Raw genomic sequence first — 20,075 nt, forward strand, 5'->3', positions numbered from 1 at the left:
GAACATTGTAATGTACATGTAACTGTGAATAAATAGTTAAAATATCAAGAATTAAACATTTTTGAAAGAAACAATCATCAGTTTCCAAAAAAAGAATTTCATAATTTGATATTTTAATTTTAAAGGAATTTTACTTAGTTATTTCTACCTGCATATAGAGGACGCCCTCGCCTGTAGCGCTGACACTGTATTCTCCAGGGATATCTGGAAGGTCAACCATTTGTACAATAAGACTGTTGCTTTTGTCTACATGGACGATCTTCTCAAAGCCGGACTTTAGACGAATTGTCACTGTTGAATCCCCCTCTTTGCGGTGGATGGCTTTGGCGTATTTAGCCACAGCTTGGAGAGCTATGGATGTGTCCTACATAACCAACGGCAAAATAAAGAAAGACATTGGTTGAAAACAATCTTTGAGAAATAAATATTACGGGAACCAAATGTGCATAAACTGGTTAGTCGAAGCTCATCAGAACCAGTTGAGTGAAGTGAGATAGGTAAATGAACACAATGTGTACAGGGCCCTATCAGCCCTACAGGGTCTATCCCTTGATGAAGAAACAGCCATGTTGGACTTCAATATCCATATGATGGATCTGAACAAAATATGTACAGTCCCTGACAGAAGTTCTGTCCCTTATCCATGTTATGTAAATAAGAGCTTATATTCTGACTTTAAATTCATCCATTGGTTTCATAAATTACTCTTTTGAAAGCTGAAACCCTCCCAAATTTGGTTTAGGTTCTGAAAATAAAGTTGCTGCAAAACTGAAAAATTGATCATTTAATGAACACAGAAAGGTCAGATTTTAGCAAGACAAAAGTTTTGTCGCCCACAGAAAGTAATGTGAAATTCAAACAAATATCTTATAATACAAAGATATGTTGGATAACATTAGTAAATGAAGTTGTGGTGCAATTAGAGCCATATTTAATATTTTGTGTGACTTCCATGAGCTTGATGGACTGCATCCATGCGGTTTAAAAATGATTCATACAATTTATTGATGAAGTCATCAGGAATAGCAAAGAATGCAGTCTTACATGCCTCCCAGAGTTCATCTAGATTCTTTGGTTTTGTCTTCCAAGCTTCCTCTTTCATCCTACCCCAAACATGCTCAATGATGTTCATGTCTGGTGACTGGGCTGGCCAGTCCTTGAGCACCTTGATCTTCTTTGCCAGGAGGAACTTTGTTGTAGAGATGGATGTATGAGATATAGCACCATCCTGCTGCAGAATTTGACCCCTTTTATGATTGGGAATGTAAGAGGTAGCTAATACTTCTTGATATTTTAGGCTATTGATATTGCCTTCCACCTTGCAAATGTTTCGCACACCCCCATACTGAATGTAACCCCAGACCATGATGTTTCAACCACCAAACTTAACTGTTTTCTGGATCCATACGGACTTCAGTTGGTGCAGTATTTGCGGTGGCTGTGGTGTAATTCAACTGAAGATTTATCAGAGAAATCCACCTTCTGCCACTTTCCCAGCATCCATCTCTTTAGCAGGCTGTGGGACTTGGCAAATGCCACACGGTTTTTTAATTGCCTTTTGTTTAGTGCTGGCTTCTGGGCACTGATTCGACCATGGAGGCTATTTTGAGACAAAATTCTTCAAACTGGTCTAGTTGACACAACGACTTGAGGTGACCAGGCCTATTGGAGCTCTGCTGCAGAGGGGCTGGCCTTAGATTTTCTAACCAACAAACGTTTCTCCTGAGTAGTCTTGCGGGGTCTGCTGGACCTGGGCTTGTCAAAAACATCTCCAGTTTCTTCAAATCTTAATTCTTTGTACTTGCCAGCCACCTCTGCAGTGGATCTGTTCTTCAGCATCTTGATAATCAAGGCTTTGGTCGCAGGGTGGATTTTTGGCATGTTGTCAGAGGTCAAGCTGCAGTTCAACTGAAGGTCTGGGGTGCTGGGTTTCTTTTTATACACACCCACTAATTAACCGATCATTTCGTGGGCACAGGTGAGGATGTAAACTAGGATTGGGTGCATTATATGACAAGGCGACAAAACTTTTGTCTTGCCAAAATCTGACCTTTCTGTGTTCATTAAATGATCAATATTTCAGCTTTGCAGCAACTTTATTTTCATAACCTAAACCAAATTTGGGAGGGTTTCAGCTTTCAAAAGAATAAATTATGAAACCAATGGATGAATTTAAAGTCAGGTTATTAGCTTTTATTTACATAACATGATTAAGTGACAAAACTTCTTCAGGGACTGTAGGTGAAATAAGAAGATTATTAGCAAATACCTCCAATTAGACATGTAGTATAGCTCTCCTGATAAAGTCATTTATCTTACCTTATGTGCAGGGCATTGCAACGTACGTATCCATGGTATACATAGTTAATGTAGTATAGTTCTCCTGCTATAGCCATGTTACCTCATGTGCAGGGCATTGCAGCTTAGGTAGTCATGGATACATCCATTCACAATGACCGTTAGTTGCTTGTGGTCGTAAACCATGGCTACCTAGGCTGCAGTGACCTGCACATGACGTAAGAGACATGGCTATATCAGAAGAAATATACTACATTTCTAATTGGGAGTTATTACTATGCCTACTACATATTGGGGAAAGGATCTTGGAGACGGGAATACCCCTTTAAGGTTAATATTAGATTATGTCTTATGTTTTGTTTGCTTTCCCCTTGATTAGCTGGAGAGAACATTTTTAAGATTTACAACTTCTCCTGTTATTTAGACTCTCTCTCATCCCCGTTTTGAACTTAGGTAACCAACATTGTAACCATGAGGGCGCACTCAGAGTAGCGAATAGCATCCGATGATCCTTCCATCCTGATGTGATATGCTAATAACACTCGGCTCATACTCTACTGCGAGCATGAGCCGATTGTCACTCTACTCTACTGCGAGCATGAGCCGAGTGTCATTCTACTCTACTACGAGCCTGAGTCGAGTGTCATTCTACTCTACTGCGAGCGTGAGACGAGTGTCATTCTACTCTACTGCGAGCGTGAGACGAGTGTCATTCTACTCTACTGCGAGCGTGAGCCGAGTGTCATTCTACTCTACTGCGAGCGTGAGACGAGTGTCATTCTACTCTACTGCGAGCGTGAGACGAGTGTCATTCTACTCTACTGCGAGCATGAGCAGTGTCATTCTACTCTACTGCGAGCGTGAGCTGAGTGTCATTCTACTCTTCTGTGAGTGTGAGCCGAGTGTCATTCTACTCTACTGTGAGGGTGAGCTGAGTGTCACTCACTGTGATTTGATTCTCCCACATTCCAGAATCGGATCATAGTTGCGAGAAGGTGGCGAACTTAAAAACTCCATCTTTTCCATTGTCTGTCTCACTGCATATCGGCCTTCACTAAAATATCAACCGAGTGCTGTCCGATGTTTTCCACGCACCCATAGACTTGAATGGTTGTCTGCCGTCCAATCGCATGTAGCATTTCTTTTTTATCATGCCGGCTTGGCATGAGAAAAAAACTTTTTAGTCGGTACAACTCCATAGTATAACATTGGAGCGAGTGATATCCGATAAAACTTCAGATTGTACTCGTCCGAGTTATACACTAGTGTGAGCGAACTCTAAGAAAATAAAATAGTTTTAGTAAAAGTGGTAACCTGAGAAGAACCGAAGCCGCCCCATGGATTTTGCTGTTTCAACAGCCAACGGATGATATCCCCACTATCTTCCAGATTCTTCATGGTTGTTATCTTATCGGAAAGCAAGGCCAGAATAATATATGAGGCCGTTTCAATATCGTCGTAGCCACCTATTTACCAGAATTTATAGAACAATTAGAAATATTATATTAGTAACAAAAAATTAATAATTTATTTTTACTTTAGCAGCTAAATGTCAGCATACACAGTCTGTACGAGCTACCCTAAAAAAATATTTAGGTGATATAGAATAACTATGCAAAAAACTATTGCATCAAAATCAGTATGTGTTATTTTGAGACAGTTTGCACTTCTTATGTCAGGGGGAAATGTTATTTATTTATTTTACACTTTTGATTTTATTATAATTTTCTTTTTTACATTTTTTATTGACATTTTTCTGTATTTATGCATCAACATTTTTTTTAATATGAGGCCACGTTCTGTGTGTTTACTGCTTTCTTTCAGTACAGATCACTGGTAACAGGGTTCTTATGGCATTCTCGTTCTGCAGATAGCACTGCACGCAGGAATGGGCATGGCCATCAAGTAAGGCTGTACTGGGGGGCGCAGCCATAAATGGGAGGCTGACATGACAGGGTTTGAGGTGGGAAATGGTGCTATTAAAGAAGTTCAGGCGTGGTAAGGGATAATTAATTATGGGATGAAAGAGGAGGTCATTATGGGCATGGGGTTTGTTCTTAAGGGATAGGAGTAAGCAATAGGTTATATAAGGGGGCGTCCAGGTTATAGGGTTAGCCATTTTAGCCACGATCCGGCTAAGAATCTCCCATCCACCCTCCCTTTATTTTGTGGCATTGGGGTGGTACGGCGGTCTTAATTTTGGCAGAAAAATGGACGGACTTAGGTTTAGGAATGAGAATGGTTTGTTATTGAACAATTTATCTGTCATAGCAGCTTGGAATAGGGGGGAAAGTCCTCAAAGTTGGTGTATATGGTTATTTGGGGATTGGTGGGGGGGGGGAATCCCTAAGATTTTGGATAACTCAAGTGGATTTCAGTCAAATGGCTGTGAGTAAAGGAACTCCCGCGTGAAGGGTTAAAAAGGGGTGCACAGAATTTTCGATTTAGGGTGACAAAGCTGAGTTGGCTAACAGGTGCCTCTGAGCTGGTGTTTAAACGGCTAGAGGAAATTCAGTCCGAGTTCAGGCTATAGGACATCCGTAATGGTTTCTGGGCTTCGAGGACTATCCTCCTTTTCATTAAAGTTATTATAAGGCTATGTGCCCACGCTGCGGAAAATTTGTGGAATTTGCTGCAATATTTTTGTGGAAATTCCACGGATTTCTCAAAAATCCGCAGTACAGCAACTCCCCAGCCATTTCCATGCCATTTTTGAAGTGCTGTGCCCATGCTGTGGTTTTTTCCACAGCGGAAATAATACAGATTTCCCTGCGGAAAAATCTGCAGCATGTCAATTATTCCTGCGGATTTTTCCGCACGATCCTATACTTACCTGCCTTGATAGGAGACACCAGAGTCACTTCCTCCGGTGCAGAGGTTAGCTGTTGAGCCAGGAGTGGGAGGTGGGCGAGGCCTGCATGAGTATCGGTCATGTGACAGCCGGTGCTAGTGCAGGCCCGCCCACCTTCTCCTGCAAAGTGCAGATAGACACAGCCGGAAAGTCAAGTGCTGCGTGATGGAGGTAAGTATGAACTCCCCGATCACTCCAGCACTTGTTCTGCATTGAGGATGCAGTGCCAAAGCCATGGTACTGTATCCTCAATGCAGAATGACCGCAGCATATCCGCAGGACATTCCGCAATAAAACCGCAGCATGTAAACAAACAAAGTTGCGCTGCGGTTTTCTGGGAGCTCCTGCGGAATGTCCTGCAGCTATTTCCACAGGACACTTTCCCCGTGGGCACATAGCCTTATAATCGTTGATTGTTAATAAAAGGCTGCTGTGGCCAATTTAATCCATACATGTGTTTTGTTTGTTATTGTGGAAGGGAGAAGGGGGAGGGTCAGTGGAGCAGATATTGGAAAGGCACATGACTCACCAATACCCTCTGTCATGGAAAACACATAATTTAATAGGCTTCCAGCACAGGGATCATGATTCTTGACATTGACCCATTAATTGATATGGAGTATAAGAAAGCCACTCTGCCTTAGGCCCCCTTCACATGTCCGTGAAATCACGCACGTGTTTCACGGACGTGTCAAAGGTGCATTTTTCCCTCCGTGTGCTGTGTTATGGCACTATGTGTGTTCTCCGTGTGTTATCCGTGATAACACACGGAGAACAAGAACTTTCAACTCACCTGTCCCTGGCGTCGCTGTCCGTGGTGCTGAACGTCAGTCTCCAGCCCCGCCGACTCCCCGCTGCTGCTGCTTCCGGCTGCAGTGAAGTGAATATTAAATGAGCATAATGAGCGGCGGTCGGCAGCAAGTGACAGCAGCGGCAGAGACTGCAGGGCTGGAGAAGGTGAGTAAAGGTTTGTTATTTTTTTCTCTGACACGTGAGTTTTCTCCGGCGCGTGTCACACGGGACCGCATCCACACTACATCCGTGTGGTCCATATGCGGGCCGTGTGACACCTGTGATGCCGGAGAAAAAGAGAATTTTGTTACTTACCGTAAATTCTTTTTCTTATAGTTCCGACATGGGAGACCCAGACCATGGGTGTATAGCTTCTGCCTCCGGAGGACACACAAAGTACTACACTAAAAGTGTAGCTCCTCCCTCCGAGCATATACACCCCCTGGATGACAAATCTAACCAGTTTAGTGCAAAAGCTGAAGGAGGACATCCACCCATAAGTAGAGATAGAGTAAAACCCGGAATAACCGGAACCTCTGTCTACAACAACAGCCGGTGAAAACACACGGAACAAGAAACTGCCAACAGGCAACAGGGAGGGTGCTGGGTCTCCCATGTTGGAACTATAAGAAAAAGAATTTACGGTAAGTAACAAAATTCTCTTTTTCTTCATCGTTCCTTATGGGAGACCCAGACCATGGGACGTCTCAAAGCAGTCCATGGGTGGGAAATAAACAGAACTGAGAAGTAGGTAAAACCTAACTTCACAAATGGGCGACAGCCGCCTGAAGGATGCGTCTGCCCAAGCTCGCATCTGCCGAAGCATGAGCATGCACTTGGTAGTGCTTCGAAAAGGTGTGCAGACTAGACCAAGTGGCAGCCTGACAAACCTGCTGAGCCGTAGCCTGGTGCCTGAAAGCCCAGGAGGCACCGACAGCTCTGGTCGAGTGCGCCTTAATCCCTGGCGGTGGGGGCACCTGAGAACATTGGTAGGCATCGGATATGGCCGACCTAATCCAACGAGCTAGGGTCGGTTTAGAAGCCGAGAGACCCTTGCGCTGACCCGTGGTTAGCACAAAAAGAGAGGTGCACCGCCTAAGAGCGGCGGTGCGTGACACATAGATTCGGAGCGCCCGCACCAAATCCAAAGTATGCAACGCTTTCTCAAAGCGATGCACAGGGGCCGGACAAAGGGAAGGCAATGAAATGTCCTGGTTAAGGTGGAAAGGAGACACCACCTTAGGGAGAAAGCCCGGAGTCGGACGGAGAACCACCTTGTCTTGGTGAAAAAACCAAAAAGGGTGACTCCGAAGAGAGCACAGTCAAATCAGAGACTCTCCTGAGAGAAGTTATGGCCACCAGAAAGACCACTTTCTGTGAAAGACGAAACAGCAAAACCTCCCTAAGAGGCTCAAAGGGGGGTTTCTGTAAGGCCGTGAGGACCAGATTAAGGTCCCAGGGATCCAGAGGCCGCTGGTAAGGCGGAATGATGTGAGATGCGCCCTGCATGAAGGTGCGCACCTGGGCCAGTCGGGCGATACGCCGCTGGAACAACACTGACAGAGCCGAGACCTGTCCCTTGAGGGAATTGAGGGACAGTCCTAGCTGCAGACCAGACTGTAGAAAGGACAGGATGGTCGGCAAGGAAAACGGCCAAGGAGCATGGCCGGAAGAGCGACACCAGGACAGGAAAATTCTCCAAGTCCTGTGGTAAATCCTGGCCGAGGAAGACTTCCGAGCCTGAGTCATAGTGGAGATGACCTCGGAAGGAATGCCTGAAGCCGTAAGGATCCAAGGCTCAAGAGCCACGCCGTCAATCTGAGAGCCGCAGAATTCTGGCGGAAAACGGACCCTGTGAGAGAAGGTCTGGGCGGTCCGGGAGATGCCACGGCACCTCTACGGACAGACGGAGCAGGTCTGGGAACCAAGCTCGCCTGGGCCAGTCTGGGGCGATGAGTATGACCCGACGGCCCTCCATTCTGATCTTGCGCAGGACTCTGGGCAAGAGAGCTAGAGGGGGAAACACGTCGGCCAGATGGAACTGGGACCAATCCTGAACCAGCACGTCCGCCGCCAAGGCCTGAGGATCGTGGGAGCGAACCACGTAAGCCGGGACCTTGTTGTTGTGCCGGGATGCCATTAGATCCACTTCTGGCGTGCCCCACCTGCGGCAGATTGATCCGGAACACTGCCGGATGCAGGGCCCACTCGCCGCTGTCCACGGTTTGACGGCTGAGATAATCTGCCTCCCAGTTTTCTACGCCTGGGATGTGGACTGCGGATATGGTGGACTTGGAGTCCTCCGTCCACTGAAGGATGCGTTGAATTTCCAACAGGGCTAGGCGGCTGCGAGTCCCGCCCTGGTGATTGATGTAGGCAACTGCTGTCGCGTTGTCTGACTGGACTCGAATGTGCTTGCCCGCCGACAGGTGGTGAAAAGCTACGAGAGCTAGGAGCACAGCTCTGATTTCCAGCACATTGATCGAGAGGGCTGATTCGGACAGAGTCCAAGTGCCCTGTGCTCGGTGGTGGAGAAACACTGCTCCCCAGCCGGATAGACTGGCATCCGTGGTGAGAATCACCCATGACGGGGCCAGAAAAGAGCGTCCCTGGGACAGAGAGAGGGGCCGAAGCCACCACTAAAGAGAGCTCCTGGTCTGTGGCGACAGAGCCACCAGCCTGTGCAAGGAAGAGGTCCGCTTGTCCCAACAGCGGAGAATGTCCAGCTGCAGGGGACGCAGATGGAACTGGCAAAGGGAACCGCTTCCATTGACGCCACCATCTGACCCAGCACCTGCATGAGGTGCCTGATGGAATGACAGCGGAGCCTCAGCAGAGAGCGAACCGCCAGATGAAGGGACTGCTGTTTGACTAAGGGCAGCTTCACAAGTGCCAGCAGAGTCTTGAATTGCATCCCTAGGTACGTAAGTTCCTGGTTCGGGGTCAGAGTGGACTTGCAAGCGTGGCGAGAGTGAGCGAGACACTTCGCTGACAGTCTGCACTGGATGAAGCCTTGACTAGAAGGTCGTCCAGGTAAGGAATCACTGCCAACCCCTGGAGGTGCAGAACCGCAACCACTGCTGCCATGACCTTGGTGAATACACAAAGGGCCGTGGCTAACCCGAAGGGGAGAGCCACGAATTGGAAATGCTCCTTTCCGATTACAAAACGTAGCCAACGCTGGTGTGAAACTGCGATTGGCACATGCAGATAGACATCTCTGATGTCAATGGATGCTAAGAAATCTCCTTGGGTCATTGACTGATCGCAGAGATTCCATGCAAAAATGCCGCACCTGAACATGCTTGTTGAGAAGCTTGAGATCCAGGTAGGAAGGTACCGTCCTTTTCGGGGACTAGGAAGAGATTTGAGTAGAAATCTCAGGACCGTTCCCAGTCGGGAACTGGTACAATTACTCCTCTGGCCTGCAAGAATGCCACGGCCTTCTGTTTGGCGGGCTGGAAAGAATTCTATTCTGCAGCCGTGGGAAATGGTAACCCACACCCACTGATCGAAGACGTGTTGAAACCACACGTCGCCCAAGTGGGAGAGCCTGCCACCGACCAAGGACGTTACTGGCGCGGCCAGATAATCAAGAGGAGGCTGCCTTGGTGGCAGCAGCTCCTGCGGACTTCTGAGGACACGGCTTCATGCGCCAGTTGGTTTACGGACCTTGGCTGAGTTAGTGGACGAGGCCGAGGGCTTAGAGGACGACCAGTTAGAGGAACGGAAGGAACGAAACCTCGTCTGGTTCCTGCCCTGGACAGGTTTCCTGGGTTTGTGGCATGGAAGTACTCTTCCTGCCAAAAGCTTCCTTAATAATTTCATCCAGTTGTTCACCGAATAGACTGATCCCAGGAAAAGGGAGCCCAGCAAGGAACTTCTTAAGAAGCATCTGCCTTCCACTCTCGAAGCCGCAGGAGCCTGCGGATAGCGAGGGAAGTAGCCGAGGCCACCACAGTGCGGTGGCAGTCTCCAGCATGGCAGACATGGCATAGGATGAAAAGACTGAAGCCTGGAAGTTAAGGCAACCATTTCGGGCATAAAGTCCCTGGTGAGGGAATGCATCTCCTCCAGAGAAGCAGAGATGGCTTTGAGAGCCTGCACTGCTGCAAAAGATGGGGAGAACAAGGCCCCTGCCGCCTCATATATAGATTTGGCCAGAAGGTCAACCTGGCGGACAGTGGGATCCTTAGAGAGGTGCCGTCAGCCACTGATACAACTATCCGGGCTGAAAGTCTAGACACCGGAGGGTCCACCCTTGGTGAATGAGCCCACTCCTTGACCACCTCTGGTGGAAGGGGGAATCAGTCATCAGAACCACGCTTTGGGAGCGTCTGTCAGGACAGGCTCTGGGCTTGGTCACAGTGGGCTGAAAAACTGGAGTGGTTAAGGAACACACTCCTTGTTCTCTTAAGGTATACTGATGCTTTTCTGCCAGAGGGGGATGCTCCCCTGATATAGGCGGATTGAGGTCCAGTACAAATATAATGGACGCAATCAAATCATTAGCATCTGCGTCACCTTCGGACAGATCAATGGTACATGAAGTAGCGTCCGAGCCCCTAGTAAAGACATCCTCCTCGTCCTGCGAGTCAGCTCGTGAATCAGAGCTGCGGGACGAGGAAGGACAGGGGACCCTGCGTCTCCATTTTAGGAGGACGGGGTCTGAGACCAGATGAAGAGTCCTCTGTGAGCTTTGCTGAGCGAGCCGTAGCAGCAGAAGCGCCCTGAGAAGGGGGCTGATGCATGCTCAGCAGAGTCTGGGACAGCTGTCCCCTGGAGAGAGGGATTCTACCCAAACCGGGGGTTCAGCCACCGGAGCCGGAGCAGCTGGAGGGACCACTGATGAGCTTCTAGGCTGATGTTAGAGCAAGCATCACAATGTGGTTATGTGCTCGGTACAGGCAGTACGAGTCTACATGCAGTGCATATTAAGAACAGCCTTGCAGCCTTGCTCTGATGTGAGACCTGCTGCAGAAGTGTGGGCTCTGTCCAGAATGACCCCCAGCAGAGTATATAAACAGAGTATATAAGCAGCTGCACAACCGGAGGTTGTGGCTTGCCAGACCGTTTAACATAGAGACATCTCTGTGCCCTCCAGATCCCCCAGCCCAGGCCCCCATTTGTCACAATGTGGTTATGCAGACATTGAGAACGCCGATAAAATGGTGCCGGAGCGAGGAGAGGGGGCGGGGTCTACTCTGAGAGCGGGCTTCGGAGGGCAAATGAGGTATACAGGGGAGGGAACCTTTCCTCAGTGAGGAGTGTCCGTTCCCTGTGCTGAACAGCCGCTGGGCGGAGCCGCACTGTCCCTCTGCATGACTGACATGCAGGGGCAGTGAAATCGAAGCTAGGCCTCAGGCGAAGCCGGGGCCTAGATTTAAACATGCGGCCAGCGTGCAGGCACCATCGGCGCGGTTCTCCAGTGAAAACTGGAGAACCGGCCGGAAATGTTAACACAGTCATATAATACACTCTCCCCAATATATAAAGTACAAGGGACCCCTGGAAAGACCACCTTCTGTGGTAATAACGTCTCAGTACTTAGCTTGTGAGACGCAGGTGCCAGGTCCCTGGGGGGTGAGCGCTCCATCCGTCAGGATCCTGAACGGGCTGCGGATGGAGACCGGTCTCCTGCAAAGCAGTGAGAACCGTGATGGCTCCCACTTCAAGCCAGAGCCTCAGGGGATGGTGAAGGAGCGCGGCATGTGAAGGCTCCAGCCTTGTAAAATCAACCTTAACAGCACTGCCGACACAGTGGGGTGAGAAGGGACATGCCGGGAGTCCAGACTGGACCCGCTTTTCTTCCAAATCTTTGAAATCAAAAATCAAAAATCAAAATTCAGAGAATGCATGTGTGTGTGTGACCTCCTGAACACAAAGCATTGAACTGGTTAGATTTGTCATCCAGGGGGTGTATATGCTCGGAGGGAGGAGCTACACTTTTAGTGTAGTACTTTGTGTGTCCTCCGGAGGCAGAAGCTATACACCCATGGTCTGGGTCTCCCATAAGGAACGATGAAGAAAACGTGGACATGTCTACGTGTGGAACACACGGACATGCGTATGCTCCACACGTACACACGTTCCATGGCAAAACACGCACGTGTGCGCAGACCCATTGATTTTAATGGGTCTACATGTGCCTGTGTCTATGGTAGTGCAGGAATGGACCAAAGGCCAGAGTCACACTTGCGATTGCCCCGCGTGTAACTCACGCGAGTCTCTCATTGAATCATCCGGCACAAACTCGCACTCTCCTGACAGGAGCGGGTCGGTTGCATGTATGTCTTTGCAGCCGAGATGCTCCTGTCCTGAGAGTGTGAGTCCATGCCGGGTGATTCAATGAGAGACTCGTGCGAGTTACACGCGAGGCACTCGCAAGTGGGACTCTGGCCTTACACATACCACAGACACGTGCATGTGAAGGGGGCCTTAAAGAGCAAGGAAAAAAAGCAAAGCATTTGGCTATGACAAATCGTCTGGGTGTCCATAAGCTGCACAAGTCTTCTCTATATATCTAATTGGCCAAAGGGTCTAATCTGTTTAGTTGTCATACAAAGGGGCAGGTCAAACTGCAAACAAATATTCAGGGGATGAAAGAGCCACTATTCGGATTTGTGCTTTTTGATTTATAGAAAAGATTTTCATTCATATTTTATAAAAATAACTGGCATTTTTAAGTCCTTTATCCCCAAAATCTTGAAATGACAGATGACAGTACAATATCCTCTTAAGGAAGGTACATACATTTATGAGAACACTGTCTTGAAGACAACCCGTATTTAAATTCCATCCAGCTAGAGGTATATCTGGAGTTTTGATGATTGACAATAGAGATGAGTGAACTGATTCAATGTGAATTTAATTTGTATAAAATTTTAGGAAATCCTCAGGTCTTGGTGAAGTTAAACAATTTGCGATTGAATGTGTGAATCTCAAAATAAATGGCAGCTGTGATATTACACATTGCTACTGACAGTATCAGCCAATGCAGGCTGGCATGATGTTGGTGCAGCCGTACAGGCTTCCCGGTATAAAGCATTGCAGCTATTACATAGTATAGCGCAGTCAAATCAGATTGACTATCATAGCTGTATGAAGGGAGAGAAAGCCCTAAAATATTAGATAAATACTGCAAACAGAATTGTGTTGTACAACTGCAGCACTGACGAAGCTGAGTGTAGAAGTCTGTGAATTAGAAATTCACTTAATAGATGGAGACAGAGATAGGTGAGGCGGCAGCAACAGTGACAAATTCAGAGTGATTGATCAGTGATATGGTGTAGCTGGCAATTTTCCTGCTGCATTTGAATTACAATTATCCATATTTCATCATTTTTAATGCGCTAGAATGCAGCAGCAAGTCACAAAAATAAAAATCTTAATTCAGTGTCAGTCAGTGATGATGTGCTTGATAGTCACAAGCGACTGTACTTAAGTTTTGCATTTCTTGCACAATATTTTATGAAGGGGGAAAAATTGCTTTTTAAAATACAAATTAAAAATTCACAAAATCCAGAAATTTAACTGCAGCTGTCTACCTAACAATGTGTGTGTGTCCAAAGAAAAACATTTGAACATTTGTTTTTCTAGTCAAATTTTGCAAGTAATACAGCACTGTATTGCAGGTGCCATTTTATTGGACATGTACAAACCTAACATTTCTTATTTCAACATTTTTGGGAAAGGGATTGATTTTTGATAGTTAATAATAATAATAATAATAGTTAATTCTACATGTTTGTGTGGTGCCCCTGAGGCTTCAGTTGCCACAGGGTAAGGTGCAGTACTCATCATGGATAAGGAAGAGGTTAACTGTTGGTGTTTCTCACATTCACAACCACACACAGTTAGGTGCTTTTCCACCGGGGGGATGGCCTGGGGTAGATAGGGGGTGGCCATCACGAAGCATGGGACTTTCCCAGTCACTAGGACAACCACCTGGGGGGCAGGCACCACTTGGGGAAAAGGAAGGAGCATCTTCACAAATAGTCTGTTAGCCCCGGGCACAGCTTGGGGTGAGGAGCACAGTCGGGACTTTGTTCCAGGTATATTCCCTCTTCCTTCACACTTCTGGGAGCACTACAAGACCTGTGGCTTGGAGCAGGCAGCCCAGCCCCGGGTTCTTTACAGCTACCGGGGATTCTAGGGTCTGCGGCGAGTGCAGGAAAGACCCTGCAGCCGTTCCACATTACATCCATGGGATTGGAGGGACCCCGACCAGAAAGGACACACAGTGGGAACACCGGCGGTGACCTCTGAATTATCCGGGATTGGCTGGGGCCCATGACGGCAAAGGCTGGTACTCTGAGGGCAGCACTTGAACTGTGAGTAAAAAGACCTTGACCCGCAGTAGCTGACTTAGCCTCTTATTGCCGGTGCCCTGTGCTTTGGCACCAACGACTACTACCGTCCCACATCATCCTCCCCGGGGCCCGCTCCACCTGTGAGGAGCAGAACCACCCTTACTGAGACACCACCAGCCCTGGAGGACATCAATCTCTAATCTCTGGCTGTGTACTTTTATTGTATACTTCGGGGCCACGAAGCCGGGCAGGGCTACCCGTGACATCCCAGACCCAACATCACCAGCCCGGTGACAAATAAAGTTATCCCCTTGTCCCGTGGGTGCTTCAACTGTGTTTGCACAATTGATTTACTACTCTAAATTCACTGTCCGGATTATACTGTGCTCTGTGTGTCCCAAAAGTGGCCTTTTGATCCAAGCCTAAGGAGCACCAGAACGAGGCTCCAAAGGTTTGCCTCACAGATGGAGCTCAGGATGATCCAGAGAGTCTGAATTGCAGTCATGTGGCTCAGAGGTGGAGAGGAATACAGCAGGATAGCAGAGAAAATGGTGCTAGGTGACTATATAAACAAACTAACAGTAAAGTACAAACATATAAGAACAAGTTTAGGGAAAAAAAAATAATGGGTGTGCTTTTTTAATAGTACATAAATTTTGTACATAAATTACTTCATCGCACCTTCCTCTACAATGCGCTGTTTCACTTTCTCCAGTGTCTGATCTCTCAGCTCGCTGTCTCCTGATAAGGTGAAGGCATACGCCAGAAGAGCCTGGGCGTACAACGATGTAACAGTAGACATGGCCAGTGACTTCTTAAGACAGGTCAGGGCATTTTCCACAATACTTCCCTAAACATAATATAAACAATAAAGCACAATTTTCATAAACATGCCATCACAGTTATATAGTATAAAGCAAATTAATATCCACCGCTGTTACTGTTGCGCACTTCTGACAGAGTAGAGATGACCAAGCATACGCATCTCTCGCCATTCATTTCAACAGGAGTTGTGTAAATTTCTGGATAATTTTCATAACTCCTATAGAAGATAATAGATAACCGTGTATGAGCGGCCACCTCTCCTGTGTCAGCGGCGTGCGGTGAGCCTCCGTTCTGGAGATGGAAGATCTGGCGCCTGCGGATATGCCAAATATATACACAGTGGGAATAACGGTTTAAGAAGTTTTTTTAAGTAAGGGAAATGTGTAAATCCTTAAAACTTCAATACATTTCATATATTAAGAGTTAATGACTCACATTATAAATGAAGCGATTTTCAAGGAACGCAATAGTGACGTATGCCGTGCACGTGACCTCGCCATCTTCCTAAAGTTACAAAAAGTTTAGAGAACTTAGTTTCATCATTAAAGTGTAAATATTTAGGATCTGTCCGGATTATATAGTTAAGGGGATATTTTAGAGAGACCCAAGCATTTTCTTTATTTAAAGGGAACCTATCAGGTGCAATACTGTATGCACCCAGAACCACGAGCAGTTCTGGGTGCTTATTGCTAATCCCTCCCTAACTGTCCCTGTGTACACTAGAATAGATAAAGAGATCTTTAGAAAAAGTATGCTAATGAGCGCGAGGACTTGTCCCAAGGGCGTTACATCCCTTGCTAGTCAGCCCCATTAGCATGTTAGCACGCCCCTGTGGGTGTACTAACATGCTAATGAATGTGCAGCGTCAGTGGATGATCTTACTCACCTCTCTGCTGACATCGCCGCCCAACGCTGAATTTCGGGTCAGTGCGCATGATCCCAGGGTTTCAGTCATGCGCACTATGAGGCCAGGTGTACGCGTCCTGGCTTCAAATTGATGTAGTGCATATGACTGAAGGTCTGGGATCATGCGCACTGAGCCCAAATCCAGCATCAGGCCCGATGGCAGCGGAGAGGTGAGTGAGATCATCCTCTGACGCTGCGCATTTATTAGCATGTTAGTCCACCCACAGGGGCGTACTAACATGCTAATATAGTCGACTAGCCAGGGAAACCAATGCCCAGGGGACTAGTCCACTCGCTCATTAGCATGCAATATAACATCTTTAGAAATACTTTTTGTAAAGATCTCTTTATCTATGCTACTAGATACAGGGACGGTTAGGCAGGGATTAGCAATATGCACCCAGAACTCCTTGTGGTTCTGGGTGCATATTGCACCTGACAGGTTCCCTTGAAGCAACCTAGGGAGATAATTAAGTCTCCCACCTCAACTGCAAGACTATGTTCACATGAGACGTTTTTGTAATGGTCTTTTCAGCAGTCAAAACTCGTTCTCTGTCAGTTAAATTACTATGTTCGAAACGCCGTTTTTTCAGAATTTTCATTGTTTTATGGGGCATTTTTTGCCCCCACTGTGTTTTACAGATGTTATGATGTTATTATAATGTTATGTTGTGAAAATCAGCTCTATCCCTTGGCCCTATGTGGTCACCTTCCAGCAGATTCGTGTGCAGAGTTGGCTTTGGTACTAAATGTGTCCTCAGCCTCCGGTTTTACTAGATGAGCACGTTGGTTCTTCTCCTCTAGTCTAGGGACTGGATCCCCATCTGCGGCCAAGTCCCTCCACCCCAATATGTCAGATGTGGAACGAGGCCACGGGAGTATGGCGCACGTCCCGTGGGCTCTAGGACCCATTCTCACTTGTGCCTGGGCTGAGCTGCACCAGCTCCAGACTACAGGTCTTCACTCCTCCACTGCTCCTTCCGACTCCCTGTCACTACAGTGTCCCATACTAACCCCCAGGTTAGGTCGGATTACGGGGAGGGAGATGCCATCACCAGTGGTGGCTATACATAGCTTTAATGGCACCAAGCCTTAACCCTGACCCCGTGGGGAGCTGCTAATTGAGAGTGTTGTGTGTTTTGTGTGCATATCGGTGGATGACCTCTTCCTTACCCAGGATGGGGCACCACACCTCTGGTTAAGATGCAGTTCCTATGTGGCAACTGGAGCCCCAGGGGCGCCACATAAGCTTGACCAGATACAGCCCAGACCTTACGGTCCAACATAGATCTTCAGTGTAGACGGTCTGCTCAGCTTGTGAGTGATAGTAGCGCTGGTGTAGATCACTGTGTCCACCACTGTGTGGGAGAAGCACTGCACACTGATGAAGGTCTATGTTAGACTGAAACGTCTGTGCTGTATCTGGTCAAGCTTACTCAATAAATTACCAGTTTATTCAACTATCTGAGTGCCTAGTATTTGCTCTTTGCTATGTACGGGACTGGATCTTACTTGAGCACGTACCACACAGAAGTGCCGTGTTTATCCACAACATTGTATATAAATTGTAGACCTATCTGTGTTAATACATATAATTATAAGTTATATTTACCTGTATGTAATTGTTATAATAATTTTCAAATTCAAAGCAGCCATTAGGCTGTTGTTTGGTCTGCAGCCAATCTACGGACTCTTGGATTTCTTTCTCATCTATAGGTATGAACTTCTTAGCCCCATTGTAAGACTTGATTACAAATGCAGTGAGCCTTCAAAAACAAAACATTCCACATTTAAAGGGGTTGTCCACTACGAAGACAACACCTTCTCATTCCACATGTTTCCCTCAATTGAAATAAAACCCCCTATACTCACCACTGGTGGTGGCATGTTTCTAGCAGTGTCTGGACTTGTGTTCCTAGGGCTCACATGGTGTTATGAACTTAAGACATCATGCGAGCCCCGAGCCTGATCAGCAGCAACTTCCCTCTCGCCACCTTTGGACACAGGGGCAGCCAACAGGAAGTGAGCGGCAGCCGCAGCTGTCAATTCCTGTTGATTAACATTGTCCAAAAGTTGGGAGAGAGAAGCTGGCAGTGATTGGACGCAGGGCTCGTGTGATGTCACAACCTCATATGAGCGCCGACACTGCTAGAAAGACACCACCACTGGTCATGAGTACAGGCGTTTTTATTTTAAGAGAGGGAAACATGTGGAATGAGAAGAAGTTTGTACTAGTAGTGGACAACCCCCTTTAAAACAATTGTACAGGATTAGAAAATTGTATCTATCATATCTGACTAGGCAGAGTTCACGGTAAATAGACAGATGATAATGCCACTAAGGTTTTAATTTGATCCATAAAGCCAAATTAAAGAATATCCCCAAGACCCCTTTTTCTACTGATGCAGAGGTGTTTAATCTGGTTAATCGGATTTTTATGGATGAATCCTTTAAAGCTTTAAGTCTCAAATCTAACATGTTGAACTGGATTATCTTTCTATACCATTTAAAAGAACTTGTCACCTGGATTTTCTCTTATAAACTGTAGCCAGCTCCAGTGAGCCCTTATAATAAACAGCATTCTAGAATACTGTATATAGGAGCACAGGCCGCTGTGCATAACATAAAAAACATCTTTTATTATACTCACCTGTGGTCGGGTCCGATGCGTGTCGCTGGTATCGGTCCAGCACCTCCTCTCTCCCTTCCATTGCCGTCCTCCTTCACAATTCCGTGTGGATGACGCATCCTACGTCATACACAAATAGGTCTCCATTGCGCTCCTGCACACAAGCAATTTGATCTGCTCTGCTGAAGGCAGAGCAAAGTACTGTAACACGTAGGTGCAAGGAAAGGAGGAAAGGTCAAAGCCGCCTGCACATGCACACTAAAATACTTTGATCTGCCCTCTGCCGGAAGTGTGACAGAAGTGTGCGTGTGCAATGTGGAGTGTGTCAATGACTGCCTTCTGGTCATCTGTCAAGTCAGCAGTCTTCCCCATGATTATGTAGCCTACAGAACCAGACTAAGGAACCATTTTAAATGCTTAGGAAGCTTTTCCAGGTGTTTTGTGGTAATTATTCTAATTTTCTGGAGGTAATGACTTTTGGGTTTTCATTTGCTGTAAGCCATAATCATCAACATTAACAGAAATAAACACTTGAAATTGATCACTGTGTGTAATGACTCTATATAATATATAGGAATAGATCTCTCTGTGTGTAATGACTCTATATAATATATAGGAATAGATCTCTCTGTGTGTAATGACTCTATATAATATATAGGAATAGATCTCTCTGTGTGTAATGACTATCTATATATATAATTGCCTTATTCTGTCTGTCTGTCAGTCTGTCTGTCTATCTGTCTGTCTGTCTGTCTGTCTGTCTTGCTCCAAAATTGTGTCCTTACGGTGACAACCGTCTGATTGGCCGCTGGCTCGGCCTGGCCCCGCCCCCACACGGATTGGTCGCTCGCCTCGGCCTGGCCCCGCCCCCCCGCACGGATTGGCCGCTCGCCCCGGCCCTCCGCACGCATCGCCAGACATAACCTTGCGCTGCTGGGATCGTGACGGAGCCGGTGAACGCTGGTAACCATTATACACATCGGGTAACTAAGGTCCCTTAGTTACCCGATGTGTATCATAGTTACCAGTGTACACCGGCTCCACAGCGGCCTTGCCCCGCCCCCCCCCACGGATTGGTCGCTCGCCTCGGCCTGGCCCCGCCCTCCGCATGGATTGGCCGCTCGCCCCGGCCCTCCGCACGCATCGCCAGACATAACCTTGCGCTGCTGGGATCGTGACGGAGCCAGTGAACGCTGGTAACCATTATACACATCGGGTAACTAAGGTCCCTTAGTTACCCGATGTGTATCATAGTTACCAGCGTTCACCGGCTCCCGGTACACATGTGCAGGGAGCCGGCATTATACTCCTCTCCCCCAGGACTACTCCTCCTATTATAGTCCTCCTATTATACTTCTCTCTGAGTATAATAGGAGAACTATTATAGCATGGGGGATGGAGCACGATGAGGTGCGCAGCATGGGGGATGGAGCACGATGGGGATGCGCAGCATGGGGGATGG

The 20,075-nt window shown here is 47.1% G+C and overlaps 1 protein-coding gene across 1 annotated transcript; it reads right to left on the bottom strand.

Moving 5' to 3' along the window:
• Window positions 1-130: 130 nt before the first annotated feature.
• On the bottom strand, window positions 131-17,750 carry LOC142279799 (alpha-2-macroglobulin-like; the record flags this gene model as incomplete). The annotated part of the gene is made up of 5 exons (XM_075332701.1): window positions 131-364; window positions 3,613-3,764; window positions 14,935-15,103; window positions 15,514-15,582; window positions 17,597-17,750. Coding segments are annotated over 5 exons (778 nt in total), but the record flags the coding sequence as incomplete, so codon positions are not given.
• Between the last annotated feature and the right edge of the window lie 2,325 nt (window positions 17,751-20,075).

Source organism: Anomaloglossus baeobatrachus, unplaced genomic scaffold, assembly GCF_048569485.1.
Source record: "Anomaloglossus baeobatrachus isolate aAnoBae1 unplaced genomic scaffold, aAnoBae1.hap1 Scaffold_4402, whole genome shotgun sequence".
NCBI lineage: Eukaryota > Metazoa > Chordata > Amphibia > Anura > Aromobatidae > Anomaloglossus > Anomaloglossus baeobatrachus.